This window comes from Meles meles, chromosome 4 (assembly GCF_922984935.1).
Source record: "Meles meles chromosome 4, mMelMel3.1 paternal haplotype, whole genome shotgun sequence".
NCBI classification, from domain to species: domain Eukaryota; kingdom Metazoa; phylum Chordata; class Mammalia; order Carnivora; family Mustelidae; genus Meles; species Meles meles.
Window position 1 is genome coordinate 14,876,058 of NC_060069.1, and position 23,542 is coordinate 14,899,599.

Here is a 23,542-nt window from a genome sequence, read left to right on the forward strand (position 1 = left end):
AGTCTTAATAGTTTGTCTTGACCTCAAGGCTCAGGGTGAAATTGGAAAAGTTCGAAATCATCAGTTTTTTAATTAAAATCTCATTTCTGTTTCTAAGTTATACAGCAAGCAAAGGAAACATGTTAGCTACTGTATTACCCACTTGGGGTTTCAGACCAGCTTCAGAAATGTCTTCTTTAGATTAGATGGTAGTGAACTCCTAAATTTTAGCTGAAAATGAGAGCCCCCTCATTCAAAGCCTGTTCTTTATCCAGAGCCTTCGAATTTCTCTTTCTGGGGCACCTGGGTGGCTCAGTCGTTAGGCGTCTGCCTTTGGCTCGGGTCATGATCCCGGGATCCTGGGATCGAGCCTCACATCTGGCTCCCTGCTCAGCAGAGAGCCTGCTTCTCCCTCTCCCACTCTCCCTGCTTGGGTTCCCTCTCCCTCTCTGTCAAATAAATAAATAAAATATTTTTTAAAAAATTTCTCTTTCTGTCTTCCACCTGCACTTGGTGGTACTCACTATTTCTTAGTACCTCCACTTAAATCTATAAGAGAAAGAAGCAGATCAGAAATAAAAGTGAGACCTGGGGTGCCTGCATGGCTCAGTTGTTAAGCATCTGCCTTTGGCTCAGGTCATGATCCCAGGGTCCTGGGATTGAGCCCCACATCAGGATCCCTGCTCATCAGGAAGCCTGCTTTTCCCTCTCCCACTCCCCCCTGCTTACATTCCCTCTCTTGCTGTGTCTCCTCATCAAATGACTAAACAAAATCTTTATAAAGGAAAAAAAATAAATAAAAGAGACCTATTGATTTGTTACTTGCCTATATCGTATGACAGTTATTTATGGTTTTGTAAGAACGGGCATTTTAACTATGTGAGTTACTGAGTTATGAGGGAGTATCCTTCATTCATACTCTATTTATCCCAAACAGCCACCAGTACCAGTAATGTTGCTGTCCAGAGAACAAGATAAAATATGTGATGATTCCTTTTTCTGAATGAGGACACATGTTCCTTCAATCTGCTTTGTGACTTAATCAATGTGGCATTATTAACAAAGCAGCGGATATCATGAATCACTCAGAAAGAAGAGCCTTGTAATTTGCATCTCATTTCCCAATTGAGCAATCAGCTGTAGGTAACATTCCCACCAAAGCCCTTCAGTGTCTTAGGAGACTCCAGAGTTGAGAGGACATTTGCAGGTTCACACAGGGGCTTGTAATTCCGATCTGCAAACCAAGAAAACTGTGAGAATACCTTTCTTGAGCCACTAGTCCACTGGGTTACAGTTTAGGATTCCCAAGCCTCTGCGGTGGGTTCCATTCCCATTTGCTTCCTTCCTACCTCATAGTAGTCAACTTCTTGGAGGTTAAGCCTCTTGAAAAGGTCTTGAGAGTAAGGAAAGCTTATTGGCAATGCCTCACTATTACTGAAAAATCAGTCGGCTTCTAAGGGTGAGACATTAGCATCCCATGAAAGGCTGGGCCCCAAAATTTTTGTCCTAGTACCATGGGTCAGAATTCAGAGACACTTTAATCCATGGGCAGAAATAGATGAAACAAATCAAAGAGCTCATAGCCCCGCTCAAAGAAAATCCCCAAAGCAGGAAAATTTACTACTGGGGAGTTTAGGAACTTAAGAAAAAAATAAGTTGGATGGCCAAGGTCAGGTATGAGCCTTTGAAATTTCTTCTAGAATGTCTTCTTTCAGTAAAATAGACTACATAAAAGAATACAATGACATTTTTTACATCTATAATCACCAATAATTTTAGTACATTTGATTTCTGTTTGCAGTTCAAGCTCAATAGTAGAATTTTGAGGCCTTTATTACGCATTTTTCTTTTAAAAAAAAAAAGATTGTGAAATTGTTTTGCTGTTTTATAGCAGATTGAGTAATAAGAGACCATTTTCCTTCTTCTGGTTCTCCATTCCAGTGAGCAGTGTTTTTTTGAAGTAAGGGTCCTCTCTCGTAGTTCCCACAGGACTTACAGAGTGATGGAGTAAGTTAAATGGTTAGGACTGGGGAATAAAATAGAAAGAATTTATGCAGAAACTTTTTAAGGATTTTATTTATTTATTTGACAGACAGGGATTACAAGTAGGCAGAGAGACAGGCAGAGAGAAGGGAGGAAGCAGGCTCCACGCTGAGCAGAGAGCCTTACGTGGGGCTCGATCCCAGGACCCTGAGATCACGACCTGAGCTGAAGACAGAGGCCCAACCCACTGAGCCACCCAGGCGCCCCCATGCAAAAACTTTTTAAACCAACTCCACATAGCTTAAAATATGTTTCTTTCCTAGTCCACAAGGTTATAAAGCCTTACCTTGTTTGTGATAACCTTCTGCCAAGGCATACCCCCTCTTTCTTGCCCACACTTGGCTTTTTCTGACCTGGCAAACGAAGGTACAATTCTAAGATCTGAGTGGGCTGACCCTCAGCCTTCTTTATTTCTCTCAAGACTTCATTGCAGTGACCTTCATTTCTTGTTTTATGTCTGATTTAGAACATTTTTATCAACCCAACCTGTACTACTTCAGTCTTTTTAAAAAATCATCTCCATTAGAGATTACCAGCAGTTCTGTGTCTAAAAGGTTTAAAAATTTCATGTGGGAGGGACTCAAATTGGATAAGACTGTCTTCCTCAAAACATTCAAAACCTTGGAGTCTTTCAGGTACTGGAACAAGAAATGATATCTATAAACATTATCCATTCAAAGGTTGTATTGTGCATTTTTCCCCATGGGGCTAGAATGTCTAGAATGCATCATATTTCTGGAGAGATTTATAACTCAGAGAAGGCTACCAAGGTGCTTGGATAACTCAGTATCATGAGATTTGGGGATCTGGTTTGTGGCAGTCGTCAAACCTTATGACTAAATGCCTATTACATCAGGCATTTAGTCTCTCAGCTCAGGTAATAGCATTAATTGCTGGAGGAGGCACCTGAGACAACTTCTGATCCTGTGCAAAGTACACAGAGAGTCAGGGCACCTGCCAGAATTCTAACCTGATGCGTGGATTGGGCGAGTCACCTCATCTCCCTGGACGGCAATTTCCACATGTCTAGATAGGGAGTTGGACTAACTCAGTGGTTTCAACCCTGACCTGGAGACCTAGCCCTACCCACCACCAACTGGAAGAGACCTTCTGGAGTTGGTGCTTTGGAGCCTGATTTACTTAGGAATGCTTCTCAAACATTCTATTGTCTGCCAGGTTACAAACCATTGCAGCAGACACTTTTTAGGGTGACTTCTACCTTTAGAATACGGGGTTTCCATTAAACCAATATTCTCTACTGTTGGCAGAATCTGGATCAGCACGAAGTGTTAGTCCACAGAATGACTGTATCATAGTGGTCTTTTTAAACACATGTGATTAACGCCATATGCAAATGAAACGACTTATTCAGAGAACCTGTCACAGTAGCACTGGGTCTATGACGGATACTTCTTACCTCATAGGATTACAGTGAAAATTAGTGGACAGAATGGCTGGGAGCATTTTTCAGGGTGCTTGTCACTTTGTGAGCACTTAGTGAATTAACAGGTGATAGGATGATAATAGCAGTGATGTTGGGCCAGCAGCATCAGTATTTCCCAGGAGCTCATTAGAAATACGGAGTCCCAGGCTCTACCCCAGACCTCCTGAACCAGAACCTGCATTTTATAATGAAATCCCCAGGGGATATGTGTGCACATAAAAGTTTGAGAAGCACTAATGCAACTTGACAGCAACTTGACAGAAGTCATGCTACCAGTAAGTAAACCAGGGAGCTAGGAGTCACACCCAGATCAAAAGACGCTGAGGCCTGCTTCTCAGTGCATCTCGGACCCGGAGCTGTTCAGGCTTCCTGAATCCTACTGGGCTACTCATTCTCTCCTCCAGGCTGTAACTGAAAGGCTCTTTAAGACACATTTTTGCATCTACCACAGAGGCAGCAGCACTGTAATTTTGGTTTTCACATTTTTAATTATTCAGCTGTTTTATTTGTCACCATTTAGGGAATTATTACAAAACTTATGTCTACAATGCTTCTGATTAATGCATATTTAGGCAACTAAGCAGATGTAGAATGGGTTGACTTCTTTGATAAAATTAAACATTGATGAAACATGTATTTGCACAGCAATAATGATGCCAGCGTTTGTATAAATAATAACACATCTATTTCCCTAATCATCTCGGGAAAAAAAACCACAACAGCAACAGTGAGAGTTGACAGAATTACCAAATATGTCTCACTTCCTAGACAGATCATTTTTGAATGTAAAAGGTTTTTTTTTTCCATGTGAATAAAGTTATGCTAATTTATAGCCTCTATTACCACTTTAAAAGGTTTTATTTATTTATTTGACGGAGAGAGAGAGAGAGAGAGAGAGAGATCACAAGTAGAGAGGCAGGCAGAGAGAGAGGGGGACGCAGGCTCCCTGCTGAGCAGAGAACCCAATGCGGGGCTCGATCCCAGGACCCTGAGATCATGACCCGAGCCGAAGGCAGCGGCTTAACCCACTGAGCCACCCAGGTGCCCCTCTATTACCACTTTAAAATGAAAGGACTGTCTTTGAGCAAAAAAACAATGTGGATGAGACCTGAAGCATGTGTTCCAGGATATATCATGAGTTCCAGAGCTTCTTTGTGCAGCATGGAAAGCTGCATGTTATAACAGACTCCTCCACAGTACTGTAGTTTGATTGTATGTAAAATGTATTCTGAAGCCCAGCTGAACTGATTCTACAGCACACATTGTTACGCCCAAGTTTTCGCGTCTCAGAGACCACCAAGGAGCCAAGCACTGATGCAATCGCACGAGGGTTTATTTTGACACGCTTAAGCTTGGGCCCAAGTATACCCGACACAGCGGAGTAGGGACTTGGACCCCGAGGTGACACGCTTAAGCCTGGGCCCAAGTATACCCGACACAGCGGAGTAGGGACTTGGACCCCGAGGTGACACGCTTAAGCTTGGGCCCAAGTATACCCGACACAGCGGAGTAGGGACTTGGACCCCGAGGTGACACGCTTAAGCTTGGGCCCAAGTATACCCGACACAGCGGAGTAGGGACTTGGACCCCGAGGTGATATGCTTAAGCTTGGGCCTAAGTATACCCGACACAGCGGAGTAGGGACTTGGACCCCGAGGTGACATGCTTAAGCCTGGGTCCAAGTATACCCGACGCAGCGGTGTAGGGACTTGGACCCTGAACCAGATTACAGTTAGAGTTTTTAAAGGCAGAGTAGGGGTGGACTCGGCGGTGGGTGAGGACAAAGGGGATTAGGGATGGCGTAAGTCTCTAAGGAATTTTGGAAGCAAGGTCTCCAGGACCTTGAGGGGCTAGCTATTATTGGAAGAAAGGTTATTTATTCCCAATAATAAAAATCTTCTCGTGAGACCCTTTAGATGTATATCCGTGGGCCATATACTTGGGAATGATTCTCAACACTATCTTGGAGGTTTAGAGATAAAGGAATTGTTAAAGTAGACTTACAGCATCCTGGTCAGACCTGTTGGGGTAGGGGGTTGGTCAGACTAGGATTGTCTTTTAGCAAAATCTCAAGGTAAGGGCAGTTGAGTCCCCTGGGGGAGCCACTCTGTCTGTTTCAAGGGCTTGTCAATATGTGAGGAATTTTAATGATTTTCTTCTGCCTCTGTTTTCCACATCAGCTAAACTTGAGGTGGGATGGCCTTAATTTTCTCGGCCTCCACAACATTTGTTTTTCACCTCTTTTTTTAAAGCTTTTATTTATTTATGACAGAGAGAGGGAACACAAGCACAGGGGAGCTGAAGAGGGAGAAGCAGGCTCCCCACAGAGCAGGGAGCCCAATATGGGACTCTATCCCAGGATGCTGGGATCATGACCTGAGCCCAAGGTAGACACTTAACAACTGAGCCACCCAGGCGTCCCTCACCTCTTAGCATCTCTGATATTAGTGTTTCTCTTTACAACTGATGACCCATCCCAATTTGATTGACAGCATTTTTTTTTCTTTTTATAATCAATGGAATCTTAAATTCAATCAGATAGATCAGGATCCCCAGTGAACTTAATCACACGTAGTTCACGAGAAACATCATGTTGAGGAAAACAAATGGGACAGAAAGGAGATATCACCCCCACCCATATTCAAATAAGAAGGGGAGGTAGACAAATGGACTGAACTTAAATAAGAAAAGATTCCATGGGTTTCTGTTTTCACAGAGCCAGAGAGAAAAATCATAGAAGATGTGAGCATTTAGCCGAAGGTCAGGAAAGAGGAAAAGGGGAGAGGGAAAACAAAAGGGGAGTGAATAAGGCATCAGGATGGAAAACACAGTGAATAGGTCCACTATTTTGATCATTATTTCCTAGGATGACATCCAATTTGCTGCTCCCTTTTCTTAGTCCTCACATTGGTCAACAGAGCTCCCAGAGGCTGGGGTGAGGGGGACCTTTTCTGTGTGTTAGGAGGCATTGTTTCTTCTTGCATACCCAGGGGGATCAATCATCCCACACACACTCTCTCCCCTACTTCCTACATTTTACCCAGTCCCAAACCACCTGGGAAGGCTTAAATGATTCTTATGACTTCTGTTGTTTGTTTGCTCTTTCAGGTGATATCAAGATTATCGAACAAATCTACGGTCTCACAGGTATGGCTTTTTCCAAAGAGCAGAACATTTATCTAAAATCTGTAGGATTTCCAATAAATCTGCCTCCCACTTGAGGGTTTTATGCATTTATTTTCAACCTTCCCTGATACACTTCCCAGTGAAATGTATTGACTGACTTTCTGGAATTTGGAACAGAGAAGTATTGAAACTGATCTCTCTATTTAAGAGTTTTATTGTTGAAAGGTGGCTGCCACCAGAACCTGCCAAAAATAATAACATCCTGAGGTATTGATCTTGGAAGTACATTTATTATGTTTAAAATTAGTAGCCAAATGTTTTCCTGTAGGCTTCCAGTTGATGGTACAACATGGTTTTCCATGATGTAAACAACAACAACAACAAAAGTGGTTCAGAGATACTCTGGAAGTGGTTTCTCTTGAACTCTTAAGGCAGTCCCAACTTTTAAGAATCCTCCAATTTCACAGAAAATTTTCCAAGAAACAATGACTTATCAGATTTATTACCTGGACTTTTATTACCAATAATCCTGTGACAGAAATCCTATAAAAAATCTCCTTGCCTTGCTCAGCATTCTCCTTGAAGTAGAACCCAACACCCTTCTCACAGAGAAACACATATCCAGTTACATAACATATGTCAAAGACTGATAATTTACTGAACATAGTTGGGGCTGTGGGAGCACAGAGTTTACTTTTAATACTACTGAGAAACTTCTTAAAAGCCCTTAAAACATCTCAGTGCATTCAACTGAGTTTCTGGCAGGAGTTGTCTTTCTCATCTCTATAAAATCCCTCCTCGGGAGCTGACAAAATGGTTATGTTTCAACTCTTCTCAACGGGCCGTCTTTCCTCACGACTATACACTTTTTTCCCCAGGCCATTCCTATCTTCCTCTTTCCCATGAAGAAAAATTTAGCTTTCTTCTGGACTTTTCAGTTTGAATTCCTCACCCCTTCATAGCACTCTGAAAATGAACATCCCTTCCAAGAAGGGATGGATATCTTTAACTATCAAAAAAATTATTGTGTATAATCAGGCTTAGGTTCATTTACAACATCAAAACCACCAGAATAACAGGAGCTTCAAGGCAATAGATATTTATTTCTCTCTCGTGGACGAGGCCTGAGGTGGGTGATACAACTGTGTCAGTAGGGTCCTGAGCTTTCTTCTTTGGGATTCATTATCCTCAACGCATGGCTTCCCTTTTTAAGATCTTCTCATTGTCTAAGATGGCTGAAGGAGATCTCTCCTCTTTATCAGTGGTCCAGACTAGAAACTTATATATCTATATCTATATCTATATCTATATCTATATTTATATCTATAGATATATATAGACAAGCAGGACAGAGGCTTGCCTCTTTCCAGACATCTTCCTAAAAGTTTCTTTTAACCTGTCCACTTGCATAGTATCACCCCAGAACTCAGCCTCATGGCCGAACCTGCTGGCAAAGGAAGCTGAGAAAGGAGATCTTTGGGCCAGGTGCATTGCTGAAAGTTCTGTTAACTAGCAAAGAAGGAGAGATTATGTAAAAAGAGATAACCAACTGTCTGTAGCACCCACCTGAGGCATATGTTTCCATTTTCTTCATGATCATCATCATCCCCACAAGAACATCTATTAAGTATTTCCAATGCACACTGCTAAGTGTTTTAACCTCCATTATCTAGTATCTATTTCCTCACACTGTTCCCAATTAACAGGTGAAAAAACAAAGGATTTGCCTACCCAGGGGTATCAATAGGTAGTAAGTAATAGGTAGTAAGCCTCAAGTAATAGGTAGTAATAGGTAGTAATAGGTAGTAAGTCTCAGGACTTCTAGGACTGTGTGACCAAAAGTCCATGCATTCAGCCACTAGACTGTATTCTGCTTCCCCTGTAGTCATCACAGGTCTGTCTAAATCTAGTCACTTGTGAGTTCAAATGGCTATTTCAGTAGAATGTCATCAGCTAAATGAGAGATTCTTTTGACTATGGGGATAAAAACCTCATTGTCCTCATGGAAGCATCTGTCAGCGGGAAATGAAGGAGTGGGTCAGAAGAGAAGGAAGAAATCTGTAGCCAAACTTTATGGCAGTGTATACAGGGGTGAATCCAGCTACCCAAGAGAAGCAAGCGTTTCTGTGTACGTGGCCTGAAGAAAATAACTGGTTCTCCTGCAGAGAGGCTGTGTGGGGGGCTGGGTATTTACTGATCTAATAAATTCGGCTCCTCTCTGCAATAATGTTAGGGGGAATAACTAATTCTTCGGAGAAGTACTGTTGGCTGCCTTGATCACAAGAGTCACTGTCTAAGCAACTTGCCCAAGTTGCCAAGTCTCCATGCTAAAATGGAAGTATGACATTTAAACAAACTTGTAGAAGTACAAACACTATAGATTATTCGTCAGAGAATATTCTTTTAGGGCCAGTGGAGCCTCCTTGAACCAAAGGAATGATTAAATTGCCAATGCAAATATAAATAGAAGTCCAATTAAAAGAATTTACTCATTGTTTTTCATTTCTTGAATAAGTTTGCCCTGTTGTGTCTTTAATGGGGCAAGCTAATTTTTCTATTCTACAGTGCTACCAAACAATTCTTCCTCCGCAGTTCCATGTGGGATTAACTTTGTTATAAACACAGAACTTCAAAATGCTGTGAAAAGCAAAAACAAATAAAAGTCAAACCATGACTATCCCAATAAAAAGCTAAGGACGTCACCGTTAATTACAATAATCATATCTAGTTGGAAAGATGAGTCTCATGCCATTTCTTCAAGAAATTTTGAGCCATTAAGATTAGAATATAAGAGGGGAGCCTGGGTGGCTCAGTGGGTTAAAGCCTCTGCCTTCGGCTCAGGTCATGATCCCAGAGTCCTGGGATCGAGCCCCACATCGGGCTCTCTGCTCAGCGGGGAGCCTGCTTCCTCTTCTCTCTCTCTCTGCCTGCTTCTCTGCCTACTTGTGATCTCTGCCTGTTAAATAAATACATAAAATCTTAAAAAAAAAAGATTAGAATATAAGAAAGCTTCATGAGTAAACTAACTATTTTGTTTCATTTGGCCTAAACTGAATGGGCTACTGCCTATAAACACCACAGGTTCAAGTTCATCTTTTGTTCTTCTATCTATCATTATAGCTGTTACAGGAAAATCAATAGATACCCAAAAAAACCAACTCTTTATATTAAGATGAAGGAAAACCATGACAGCTCATGAGATTTAAATAGTACTCTTAGATCTTTTCATTTTGTTCTCTTATTTCTCTTAGAAATTATTGATGAGCAGGTAGAAGCAATTGTATCCTCAAAAGAGAATGAGGCACCAAAAAAAAAAAAAAAAAAAAAAAAAGAATGACCTTTTGGAGCAGGGAAACCATGTCTGGGGCAGAGCAAGAAACACTCATTGTTGTGATGACTTCATTGAGGGCCACTCATTTAGCCTTTGCTGTCTTTTCTGCCCTGCCTCCCATCATTACCTCCACTGCCCTTACCCATCCTCTCCCTTGCTTCTTCTTAGTCTAAAAGGTTGAATGACTCCAGCCAAGAGTCTAAGGTGGGTTTACGCAAGACTTCTTCCCTTCCCAAGGTTCTTAAGAGGAGCAGATCAATGGTTTGCTCCATTTCCTGCCAACTGATGTCTGAGAATAAAAATAAAAGAATGCAGAGTAGGTGTGGATGCTGCTGATCTTGCTCCATCTATGTGATCCAAAATAGGAAAGAGTTTTATTCTCGAAGATAATATGTTTTTCTGGTTGACCTGCACATAAAGTTCCACTAGAGAACTTATGACTTTAAAAAAAAAAGAAGAAGACCTTATGACTTTAGAATAACAAGGCCCAAGTCCTTCCTGTAAAATTGGAAAATGTCCTAAGAGTATGTCACCATATACTATTATAGATGATAGTCTGAGTATAATCTGGAAGCAAACCAGGTAAAACGCAGGTTTCGCACAGCTCCCCACCAAGACCGTTTAAAAAGACCAAGAGAGGCGTTAACAGAAGGACACCAGGATGGCAAAGAGGGTAAACCTGGGGAATATCAGAAATGGGAGACACGGAACCCCTGAATAAATAATAGCAAAAACTGCAAAATCTTAAGTTTTACTGACAAGTAAGTTTCTAAAGGATTTGACTTTGCTTAGGTGGGCCCACCAGCATGAATGGTCTACCTCTCAAGCGGTCTTTATGGTCTGTACTAATCTGTGTTATCCACTGATTTAGTCAGAGCCCAAGGGAAATGGCAGCATCAACAAAAGACTCCCATCCATTGTGGAAGATGAAGAGGAGGAGGAGGACGTGGAGGACGAGGAGACATCCTCCTTCTCTCCCATCTACACCAGGGGAACCTCGTCTGCGCGCAGCAAGAAGGTTGGAAGCAATAAAAGCTATCTAGGCCTAAGCTTGAAGCAGCTGGCCTCAGGCACTGTACCGTTTCACTCACCTAGCAGAGTCTCCAGTTCACATTCCCCCAAAAACAAACAGGAAACTGACCTCCCCAACCATGCTAAAAGGAAAGAGAGAAACTTGAAATTGCAACTGTCAGCTTTGAATAGCGCCGGACCCCCAGACCTCAGTCCAAGGTAAGAATCACATCATGCAATTCTTTCCTAGGTGAAAAGGGCTGCCTTTTGTCCAAACTAGTACCTTGCTGGTAAATTATTCAGATTTCTGGGCCTCTCAGCCACATAGGTTCCTAGCCTGGGTTCTTCAACTCTGCTGAATTTTGTGTGCAGTTTTTGCCTCTACATGGTGGTTTGTGCAATATGAGAATGTTAGTTGTATTCTCAAAAGGGTCCATTAAATATTTGGAAGTTCTTCTCTACTCCTTTCATCCGTTTAGCGCTACCTATTATTATGTGTGTATTTCTACATTGTAATTTTGTAATTTATAAGTTTAAATGAAAATAAAAGACAGAAAAAGGCCCATCGATGTGATTGCCTCAATGCCTGATCTTACCAAACCTTTTATGGAACAATAAGTTGAAATCGTAAAGGCAATGAAGTGTTGATGTTCATTTTCAATCCTTTTTTCTTTATCATTGTGAACAACTGAAGCTTAGTTATATTTCTGGCCTCCTCTGTAGGTAACATGGGATGGCTCTACTTTTAATTTTAAAAATTCACTTTAGGATTAGCTAAAGAGGATTGAAAGGGTGAAAAATCCTGATGCAGATAAGGTGAAAGGAGTAGTCTATGGTGAGTATAAGCAATAGTAAAAAATCAGAACATAGCTGAATAGTAAGTAGAAGCAAGAAAAAAAAAATGGAATGCTCCTATGTGCCACGTCCTCTGCTAGGTTACTCCACACTCACTATTGCATTTAGTCTCCTCAGGAATTCGGGAGTCCTGTAGAGTAGTTCATATTATCTGTACTATGAAGATACAAGAAGTGAACTCTTTTGTCCAAAATCTCATAGATTATGGTTACAAATCTGGATTCAAATCCTGTTTTTCTACCTGTAAAGCCAGTGATATTTTTTAGTATACTTAACTAGTCATCTGAAGGACACAATTTATCCATTTAGAGAGAAATTTTTAAAAAATAAGCAGAATAGACTTAGTGAAAAGTAGGTGGATATTAATGTTTCTGGAATTCAGTTGAGGATGGTAATTTGAAAATGTTGCCTTATTCTTCTCCTTCCTAAATTTTTAATAAGAAGTAATACAATAAATTTTAAATAGGGGAAAATATATCAGAGCTGAAAAAGAAAGGTTTATGTACAATTGATCCTACGCTTACAAAAAGATTTTGAGAACATGTACCAAAATGCTAACTGTAGTGGTAGATTACAGGTGACTTTTATTTTCTTAAGCTTTGTTACTTTTATGTTTAAATTTTCTACAATAGACATTTTTTAAAGATTTTTTTAAAAGATTTTATTTACTTATTTGACACAGAGAGAGAGATCACAAGTAGGCAGAGAGGCAGACAGAGAGAGGGGGAAGCAGGCTCCCTGCTGAGCAGAGAGCCCGATGCAGGACTGGATACCAGGACCCTGAGGCCATGACCTGAGCCCAAGGCACCGCTTTAACCTACTGAGCCACTCAGGCGCCTCTAGACTTATATTTTTTAAATAATGATTGGGTTAGACATTATTTAGCAAGGAAAGAAGCCTAGCCAAAGTCTTAATAGTCATTTACATGTAATTCTTTAACTCTTACTTTAGGGTTTGTCCAGGTTCAGAGTAAAGATGTCATCAAAGTTATTTAATATGATGCCATAAACATTAGATTAAAACACTTTAATTCTGGATAGAGTGGTGGTTTAATACGAATTCAGATAAGAAGTTTTCTGTATCTTAAGGCCTTGGATCCGAGAACAAATAAGATTCTAAATTCTATAGTCTTTCTATCCAACAGAAATACAATGTGAGCTAAAATTGTGAGCCACAAATGTAATTTTAAATTTGCTAGTAGCCACATTTTTAGAAAACAAAAACAAACAAAAAAATAAAGTGAAATTTAATTTTAATAATGTAGTTTATTTGACTCAGTATGCCCCAAATAATATAATTTCAAGTGTAAATAATATTTTAAAATTTACTAATAAAACCATTTGCATTTTTTTACTTTTTTTTACTTTTTACTTTTTTAATTTTACATTTTTTACATTTGAAATCCAATGTGCATTTTATTCGTAGAGTATGTCTCAATTTGCATGAACCACATTTCTGGTGCTCAGTAGCAATATAAGGCTAATAATGGCTACCATATTGGATAGCACAGCTTTATAGTATACAGAATTTAGAAATTAACACAATATTTTTAAATCTTCTAGAAATACTAGAACCCGGGGTTCCTGGGTGGCTCAGTTGGTTAAGTATCCGACTCATGGTTTTGGCTCAGAGCGTTATCTCAGGGTTGTAAGATCAAGCCCTGAGTCAGGCTCCGCACTCAGTGGGGATTAGGCTTGGGATTCTCTCTCTCTATCTTTCTCTGTGCATTCCTCCCACCCTGTGTGTTCTCTCTGTCTGTCTAAGATAAATAAATAAAATATTTTTTTAAAAAAGGCATACTGAAACCCATAAATATAAATGCACAGCTAATCAATAGCCTTTATTTTAAATAGGATTGTTGATGGAATTGAAGATGGAAACAGCAGTGAGGAAAGCCAAACTTTTGACTTTGGCTCTGAACGCATCAGGCCAGAGCCCAGAGTTTCCCCTCCTCTAGGAGGTAAGTTCTATATTTAGCCTTCGGTCAAAAGGTGATTTCCTTTTAACTTGTAATGTTTGGCATAGGCACTTTTTTGCCTTCCCACTCTCTGAATATTTTCTACATTATGGAACTTTACCAATGCCATGGAACAATTTGACTTGAGTCTGTACCATCTCCAAGTTATTAAGATATAATTTGTAATTGTTCCTCCCTCCAGGCTGGATGTTCTGCCATTTCCCAGCCCAAGTAAATGGTATGTCAGGAGACTCAAATTTCTGCTATTCATTAGAGGATGACCATGTTTTCTTATTACCAATGGAGGCTAATCCACAGAAACAACACTACCCAGAGGAAAAGCTGTGTCGGTCGTACACTGTAGGAAGATTGGTTATTTTTAACCAACTTAGTGATGAGAGACTATGTATTTGCATTATGTATTTGCATGTCAGAGGATAAACAACTTCAGAAGGATGTAAGAAATTTGGAAATGATGGAGACCTATGTGAAGCACTACTCTCTAATGATGGTGAATTTAATGTAAGGGAACCCCCAAACCTAACCCAGCCTCCTCTCACTCCCTTGCCTTCTTGAGTTCATAGGATATGTTGATAGGAATCTATCAACATAATAAAGGCCAGAAATGAAAGGTAAATTCTAGAGAAGACACACCTATACTTACTAGAGAGAGAATAATGAGCAAGCATAGGCTATCCAAAATAACTTATCCGCAAACTCCAGACGAAAGGCTAGTAGTCCCCTGCCAACTCCATCCTCCCCTTCCCACTCAGCTCTGAGATCCTTGTGTCAGGATCTACTACCAGTTAGTGAATACCCCCATGAACAAAGCCGAGCCCAATAAAAACAGCCCTGGGTGTGTGTCTCCTTTTGGTAGAATACTGGTATTCCATCTCAATCAATAATCCTACTCCCTGGCACTCATCATCTTCTGAAGAAATGTAAGGGTCCTTGTAAGTCTCTGGGTGAGGTGGGGGAGTGTGCAGAGAGAAGGAAGTGACTTTTTTCTTCCACAAACAAATTTTCTATCCGTAATTTACCAGAATTAGGGTATTAGGATGATATCATTTTATATAAATATATTTAAATAATTAATATAAATTAATTATGTGTGTGTATAGATATAGATAAAGATATAGATATAGATCCCTTAACACTCCAGCTAGTAACAGTTCATATATGTATCCCTCATTCCTTTCCACTCCAGCTAGCAGCGATTCATCTATACTTTTGTCACTGACAGAAATGAATGTATTTGGAAGAGTAAGGTGAAGAAAAAGTGAAGATAAGAGAACCAGGAAATGGGAGATATTACCTTTTAGAGCAACACAAGAAGAGATAGGAAACCCACGATGAAGTTTAGCTCCTGAAATAGAAGTGTATGTGGGGCGGGGGAATACTCTCATGGGCCCAAGAATTAATATTTGGGGGGAAAAGGAAGAGGAAAAGAACACTCCTTTTCTATGGTTTAGGCATTGACTGTGAAAAAAAATTTTTTTTAAAGATTTTATTTATTTATTTGACAGAGAGAGATCACAAGTAGGCAGAGAGAAAGGGGGGAAGCAGGCTCCCTGCTGAGCAGAAAGCCCGATGTGGGGCTCGATCCCAGGTCCCTGAGATCATGACCTGAGCTGAAGGCAGAGGCTTAACCACTGAGCCACCCAGGCGCCCCAACTGTGAAATATTTTTAAAGAATGCTCAAAAAAGAGAAACTGTGCCATCTTGGAACATGGTGGTGATTGTGTTCAGGGGAGAGGAAGATTTGCTTTGGGCACATCTAATCAGTGCATTCACAGTCCCCACCATGGTATGTGCCTGTTTCAAGGAGTTTATCAGGCACAGTCCAGAGGATTACTAGAAGCATGTCCAATCCCACGGAGATAGAACCTACAGGGCACAGGCGTCAGGAAAAGGTAAAGGTAGTAGCTTAGGCTTCCTTCTCCATTCCAATTGCCCCAATCCTCATATCTGAGGTTTATTACTAAAGGACTCATTCTAAGTGTGTTCTACTTTTCAGACCCAGAGATTGGAGCTGCTGTTCTCTTCATCAAAGCAGAGGAGACCAAGCAGCAAATAAATAAACTCAACAGTGAGGTATGGAGCTTTCTCTTTTTTTGGTCATGCTGGAATGGCAAAAGCTATAAATCCCAGTTACCAGCAAAAGTGGTATAATAGAGTAATTACAGGCATGTGCTCTGGTGTCAGACCACCACAGATGAATTCCCGTTAAGCCCCATATGAGTGACGTGATCTTCCACAAGTTGCTTATCTTCTCTCATGCTCTATTTCCTAATGTATAAGAAGGGGACAAAAATTATGCCTGCTTTATGGCCCATTGTGAAATTGAGATAGTATAGGCAAATCATTTAGCTTAAAGCACTAAATAAATGATAATTCTACTAATTAGCGTCATAAATGCATTGATACTTGATGTAATGGGTGCTTTTTCACTTTTTTCATGTGATTTTTAATGAGTTAAAGCAAGATGATTAATCCAAAGATGAATGCTATTTCTCGGAGTAATCAAATGACCTGGAATGCTCTTCCTTTCCCTGACATATTTTTGCTGTGTAACTTTAAGCACTTTACTTCTCTGGATCTTACCATCTATCCATGTAAAATCAGGTAATTTTTTTTAATGACTCTGTTAAAATGTATTTTTCATATCATAAAATTCACCCATTTCAAGTGTACAGTTTAATGATTTTTAGTAACTTTACTGAGCGGTTCAACTGTCACCGTGTAAGTTTTAGAATACTTTGACCACCTCCCACTCCTCTGCCCCTGCCACCCCGGACAACAGGTCTTCTCAATGCCATTTATGATTAACCCCTCAATGTCATTTATGATTAAACTCAATGCCATTTATGATTAATCCCACATCCAGCCCTAGGTACCTACTTACTTACTTTTTGCCTCTTCTGGCCATTTCATATACACAGAGAAGGTAATTTCCAAATCCCTGTCCTAATTTGGGTGTCCTCCCAAAAAATTTTAATTAAAAAAAAAATTAAGACAACAATTTGGATGCAAATAGTGCTCCAGAAAGCAAGATGAAGGAGTAGAGAAGTAAGACAGGTGAGAAATGAAAGCTCATAAAGAAAGCTGTGGTAATGAGATGACTAACTCTGTAAGCAATTGGGGCTCGATCCTGCTGGGGACCACTGAGAGAGTATATAGGACAATTCAAAACTGTTCCACCATAAGACAAGGAAAGGGGGAACTGAGGGTGGTTTCCGAGAGACTGACTCCCTAGCCCTTCATGCAGTTCTTGCTGCAGAGGAGACTCGAAATGGTCTTCAGACAGGAATATGCGGGAAGACCTGGACTGGTCTTTGGTGACCTTCAGGGTTGGCCTAAGGCGAGGACATGTGGGCAGGCACAGACAGCCCCTTTCTAGGATGAAAGTTTTACATTATCTGATGAGATCGTAGCAAAAATGTAACCAGTTACGGATACTGGTGAGATGTGTGAAAAATGAAATCATATATCATAATCAGTTTTTCTTAAACCTGTGGGTCTTCAGCTTAGCGAAGATTGACGATCTACTACCATTGCTCCTTCTGTGCCCACTCTCTCTGGAAGTGTGATTGTTGCTAACAAGACTTCAGAGCTCCAAAGGGCAGACTAACAAGATAGATAGGAATGGAAAACTAACGGGATTGAAACACCTTAAATCACAAGGATTTGGCCGTACGCTGGATTATCTAAATAACCTCTTGTTAAAAATCCACCAAAAACAAAACAAACTAAATACCTTGTTGGAGAAACTTCAATTGAATAATTTCTTTTCAAATATTGATCTCTAAAAGCACCCATTAATACCATTTGAATTCTTTTCCCTCACATTTGAGATCATTTAATGGTTTTAAGAACTGACTGACCCATACTTTAGCCCAAAATATTAGAGTTAGGAATTATTCTGGGGAAAGAAATGTGTTTATATCTTCACCTTCTGGAATGTACATAATTTTCCCAAGTCACGGCTGTAAATCCACACACTATATGATTTTCCTTCGATAATGTGAGCCAGTGGTAGAGACATTAAAACAGATAACCACTTGAACAACAAGTATTTCCCCCATGTGATTTGGTATTCATGATTGCTTTTCTAGTGAGAGGACATAAATCTTTTTATCTTGCCATATATTGAAATAAAAAGGGCAAGTTAAAATATCAGTGGTCCAATTATCCTTCCCTAAAGAATGAGTTTTTCCTTATAGGAAATATCTGATTTTTTCATGGTTGAAGCTTGAGTAAGAAAATCTTACCTTTTACACATAATTTAATTTATATAGTCTTGATCCTTTGGTACATTAAAACCCACTGACAGGCAGAATGAAAATACGAATTGATTTTAAACTGTAAAATTATCTTTCTCCCAACCTCCTACTTGTTTTTTCCTCTTATCTCCTATAATATTGTTTATGTCGCAAAAAAAAAAAAAAAATCTATCTTTTAAAATCCAAACCTAATTTTTCCATTTCAGGAGCATCCTACCACTCACCCATGTGATCGTTTGATTGCTTTGTTTTTCGTTTATTCTATTTCTTGGTAGTAGTAGACAAGAGAAGAATTGACAATGAACATGGGATATACTACATAATAATAACTTAAAAAAAAAAAAAGGTCAATCCCCAGTGTATGTGGGGCATGTCAAGTGTTGTATCAAGTATGAGAATATGGCAACAATCTCATTCTGATATTTGCTTAAACATTTAAGATATAAAGAAATTGTCCATTGATATGTAGGTTTCATAATTAGCTGGCTAAATACAGAACAAGAATCAAAAAAGGAATGATGTTGGTAATAACCTACATTCACAGAGCAGTGACGAGAGTTTAAAAGATGTAGGGCAGCTGCTAATATTAGAACGCTTTTGAAAACATTGCCGTTGCTTTAGGGCAAAAAGAAAGAGTGCAATTCTAAGGAAATTGTTTAAAAATAACAACAAACTGTCTCCATGGGGGCCATGGGCTGTGTAAGTCAAATGCTCCATTTCTGAAAAGGTTTGTAGGTAAAGGTTAGAATATTTCCTCATTTCTGAAATCTGGCTGACCCAGAAAGATACTGTGGCAAAGCCGACCAGGGAAGCCGTGTGCTTCACCGCAGCAGGCAGAAGACATAAAACACACAATAGAGAAAGAGAATACGCTTTGGAGAGAGAAAAATATTCAGATCTCTATTCATAAAATTAACTGTCTGATTTCAGCAAAGTGTTCACCTTCCCCAAGTTCAGATTTTTCCTCTATTAAGTGGTAATGATAAAATCTGCAATACAGGATAGTTGTGAAGACTTAATACCATATATAAAGCCCCCAGCATGATGTCTTCTGTTAAGAAGGGGTCAAATACTCATTCTCTTCTTATACAAGATTATACTTCCGTTCAACAGAAGGCGACTCTCAAGTTAGCACCCGCCGCTCCCTCCTGCTCAGTGCAGAGGAGTAGGAGAGAATTAGTCTCAGTGCTTATAGGGGAGAACATGAAAACGACTGGATTCAAGGGAAACATTTGATCATGACAATAACTACTGTTTATCTGAGGCTTTTCTTTTGCTACTAAAATACTCAGTATAAAATTGGAATAGAAAATGATAGGGCAAAATGTTGATATTTCAGTGCATCTTATTTTAGCTAAATAGTTTGATGGGAGAGGGTCACTGTGTTAATGGAAAGAACACTCATTCTGTAAGACTTAGAGATTTAAGGGCAAAGACACCCACTATGCCATTTTAATGATGCTTCATCATTACCTGATTAAACATATAAATAGCAAAACAATTGTGAAACTAGGCAGAAAAGAACCTGCCAAGCTTACTGGAAACAAAATCACAGCCAAATCTTCATTTTCAAAATGAAAGAATGCAGGTAGCTTGTTAAAGCACCCTTGTTCACCAAAAGGCACTTTGGGTCGAATGCTCTGATTGCCCCTTTTTAGCATTTTATTTTGTATGTACTCAAAGGAACCAGTTAATATTAGACCGTTTTAATCTACCCCAAGTCTTAAATATATTCAGAAAATGAAATGTATGTAACATTGCTAAACAAAAAATGGGCTTTGTAGAAACAACTTATATTGACTTTTTTTTTTAGATTTTATTTATTTATTTGACAGAGAGAGATCACAAGTAGACAGAGAGGCAGGCAGAGAGAAAGAGAGAGAGAGGGAAGCAGGCTCGCTGCTGAGCAGAGAGCCCGATGCGGGGCTTGATCCCAGGACCCTGAGATCATGACCTGAGCCGAAGGCAGCGGCTTAACCCACTGAGCCACCCAGGCGCCCCTTATATTGACTTTTAAAGGGAGAAGCCCATCTTTCCATACTATTTATTAATTCCCCCTTTTTAAGCAACTTTATTGAGATATAATTAATGTATCATATAATTCATCCATTTAAAAGGTGGCTCAGTCGTTAAGTGTCTGCCTTGGGTTCAAGTCATGATCCCAGAGTCCTGAGATCGAGCCCCATGTCGGGATCCCTGCTCAGCAGGTAGCCTGCTGCTCCCCTACTTGTGTTCTCTCTCTCTCTCTCTTTCTCTTTCTCTCTGGCAAATAAATAAATAAAATCTTTTTAAAAATTAAAAAAATTTAAAATAATAAAGTGTATAAGTTGAAGGCTTTTAGTATGTTCATAGAGTTGTGCATTCATCACTGTAATCAGTTTTAAACCATTTTATTACCCCACAAGAAGCTCCATACCATACAGCCATCACCCGGAATTCAAGTTCCCCTACCCTCAGCCCTATGAATCTACAAGCTCTGCCCATAGATTTGCCTATTCTGAACATTTCGTATAAATGGAATCATACAATATGATCCTCTGTGACTGGCTTTTGTCACTTAGTATGTTTTCAAGGTTCACCCATGTGGCGCGGGAGGACTTCATTTGCTTTTATACCCAAGTAATATTCCGTTGTGTGGATATACCGCTTCTTATTTATTCATTCATCAGCTGATAGACATTTATGTTGTGACCACTTTTAAGCTAACATGAATGATGTTGCTATGAACATTCATAAGACATTCACACACGTTTTCGTGTGGACATGTTTTAATTTCTCTTGGGTAATTAAGTGGAATTGCTGGATCGTATGGTGACTCTGTGTTTAAACATTTGAGAAAGCGACAGACCGGTTCCCAAAGCAGCAGCATCAGTTTATACTCCGTAGTACATGAAGGTTCCAAGCTCTCTACTTCTTTGCCAGCAATGTTTTATTATAGGACTTTTTTATTCTGACCATACTAGAGCGTATGAAGTGGTGTTTCATTGTGGTTTTCACTTGCATTTCCTTGATAGCTAATAATATTGAGCCTCTTCTCATGTGTCTGCTCCTTGGAAAATTGTCTATTCGGATCCTTTACCCACTTTAAAATTGGGTTGTCTCTTTGTTACTGAGTTGTAAGAATTCTGTATATATTCCATATGCAAGTTATGATGTGCAGTTTTCTTCTCCCATTATTGAAGTTGCCTTTTTGTTTTCGAAACATTTTTTCTTTGAAGCACAAAAGTATTAATTTTGGTGATATCCACTTTCTGTTTTTTCTTTCATTCATGCTTCTACAAATTTGTATCATGAGATCAATGAAGTATCTTTCAGTCAAAAAAATAGAATAGTAGTAACAGAAGTTTCTCCTTACCTAAGAAATGGCTGTGAAAATTTAGAGTTCTATTAATAATTCACACAAGGAAACCTACATGAGTAATACCTTATGGTAAAGGGTATTCCTCAGTCCTCTGAACTAATGTTATTATTGTATCTTCCTGTTGACAATTGGTTCAACCGAAATGTACTGACAGAATTGCCAGACCGTTCCAAGGTCTGACTGTACAATCTCTTTTCTTCTGCATCATGATCACATACGCATTCTTGACCATCAATTTTCAAAAGCAAAATCTAAAAAAAAAAGCTGTACATTCACTTTTTGACAAAGAAAAGCAAAATCCATTTAACTGCTGACAAACCATTCTGCATTTTTCATTTTAAAACATAAGTATTATTGATTATAATGTTACATTTTGTGGAAATAGCCTTCTAAACTGGAATACACCCAACTATTTAATGATTTGCTGGACGCTTTTTGCTTATTTTCAGTTCTCGAGCCTATATGCATGGGTAGATTTGTAGCTCTCATGAGAGATTTACTAATAACACACACACACACACACACACACACACACACATATCCTAAAGAATAGTGAGGATCTCCCAAAAGAAAAAAAAATTATACCACTCAAAAGTTCATCCTGTGAAGTGTGAATTTAACATGGGTATAGCTTTTGGATATTAGCTGTTTTTGTCTTCCTGACCTGTGACTACTTATACATAGGCCTCTTCTTATTTTGAATAGATGGACTAAATGGACATATCGGTAAGAGTCCAAGGGAGACCAATGCCACATGCCAAATGGGCAGTTTGAGCAGAGTTGAATAAAAGGAGTATTTACAAAGAAGTTCTTTGAGTGTAAGGAAACCATAAAGCATAGAACTGTCCTTCCACTGTGGGAATAATAACAACAGAAATTCACTACAACTCCTAGGTGTGAAGGGGTCAGTGTAGAGAGTGGTTCTGAAATATTGAGTCAGAGGAAGGTGGGTGGAGAAGGCGAGGTGAAAGGAGCTGTGATCTTTTGTTGGGACCCTCTGTGACCTTCTGCCCACCTCAACCCTGCAGGGAAGCAACCAGAGAACATATACCTCAACCTCCCTCTGCTACCACCCTCCAATCTGCTGATGGTCTAAAATGGCCAAACCCAATGAGCCAATAATCCTGTTGTGGGAGTTCATACAAGTCAGCCTCCAAGGAGCAGAAGTGGTTGGAAAATGGATCTGTTCTAGGAAAAAAGTGGGAAATAGTCAGTAAAATGAGTTACTGTATATTCAAACAAGTAGAGAAAAATTCAAATGAAATTTAAACAATCGGTTATTAATTACTTATTACTAGTAATTAGCCAGTTAGTGGTAGCTAGTTATTAACTGAATACTAACTGATAGCTTCAGAATAACTGGTTATTTTTTAAAAAGATGGACATGGGTGTTTCCCCACCCCTCCATACTTCCTAAATAATTTGTAAGTTGAAATTTTTTTTAAAGATTTATTATCTTAGAGAGAGAGAGAGCAAGTGAGAGAGTGCAGGCAGAGGGGATGGGAGTACAGAGTCTTAAACAGAGTCCATGTTGAGTCCAGAGCTGGACACAGGGCTTGACCGTGAGATCCATGACCCCGAGACCACAACCTGAGCCAACACCAAGAGTCTGGCGCCCAACAGACTGCGCCACCCAGGAGCCCCACAAGCTGAAAAATGTTTAATACAACAAACTTCTCTGCCATTTTCCGCTCATCAATAGGAAAATTAAGTTCAATAATTGGTCCAATCCAGTAGCTACGGATAGTATTAGAATTTTAAAAAATTTTTATTTATTTATTTGATAGATAGAGGTCGCAAGTAGGCAGAGAGGCAGGCAGAGAGAGGAGAGGGGGGAGGCAAGCTCCCTGCTGAGCAGAGACCCCGAGATCATGACCTGAGCTGAAGGCAGAGGCTTAACCCACTGAGCCACCCAGGCACCCCAGTAATAGAATTTTTTTTATAGAATCTTATGGTTGGAAGGGATTACAGGGAACTTTTCTTTCTTATTCTCTCCTAAAACATGAATATCCCCCTTTCAAAAATGAGAACATCATACATCTTTCAAAAGGGTTCTGATTCTACCTCCAATCTCCTATTATTGCTCTTGATTCTTCTATGATGAATACCAAATCTTAAGTCCCTTCTCTGAGCTTTAACACCTGCTTTCTAA

General features: G+C 39.6%; 1 protein-coding gene across 1 annotated transcript in view; it reads left to right on the top strand.

The window, feature by feature from the left end:
* KCNH8 (potassium voltage-gated channel subfamily H member 8) overlaps positions 1-23,542 on the top strand; it is a 386,460-nt gene that overhangs the window by 348,398 nt on the left and 14,520 nt on the right. The window contains exons 12-15 of the mRNA XM_046003267.1: positions 6,575-6,613; positions 10,795-11,153; positions 13,643-13,749; positions 15,764-15,840. Coding sequence (XP_045859223.1) covers positions 6,575-6,613; positions 10,795-11,153; positions 13,643-13,749; positions 15,764-15,840 — 582 coding nt within the window. The remainder of the gene's footprint in view (positions 1-6,574; positions 6,614-10,794; positions 11,154-13,642; positions 13,750-15,763; positions 15,841-23,542) is intronic.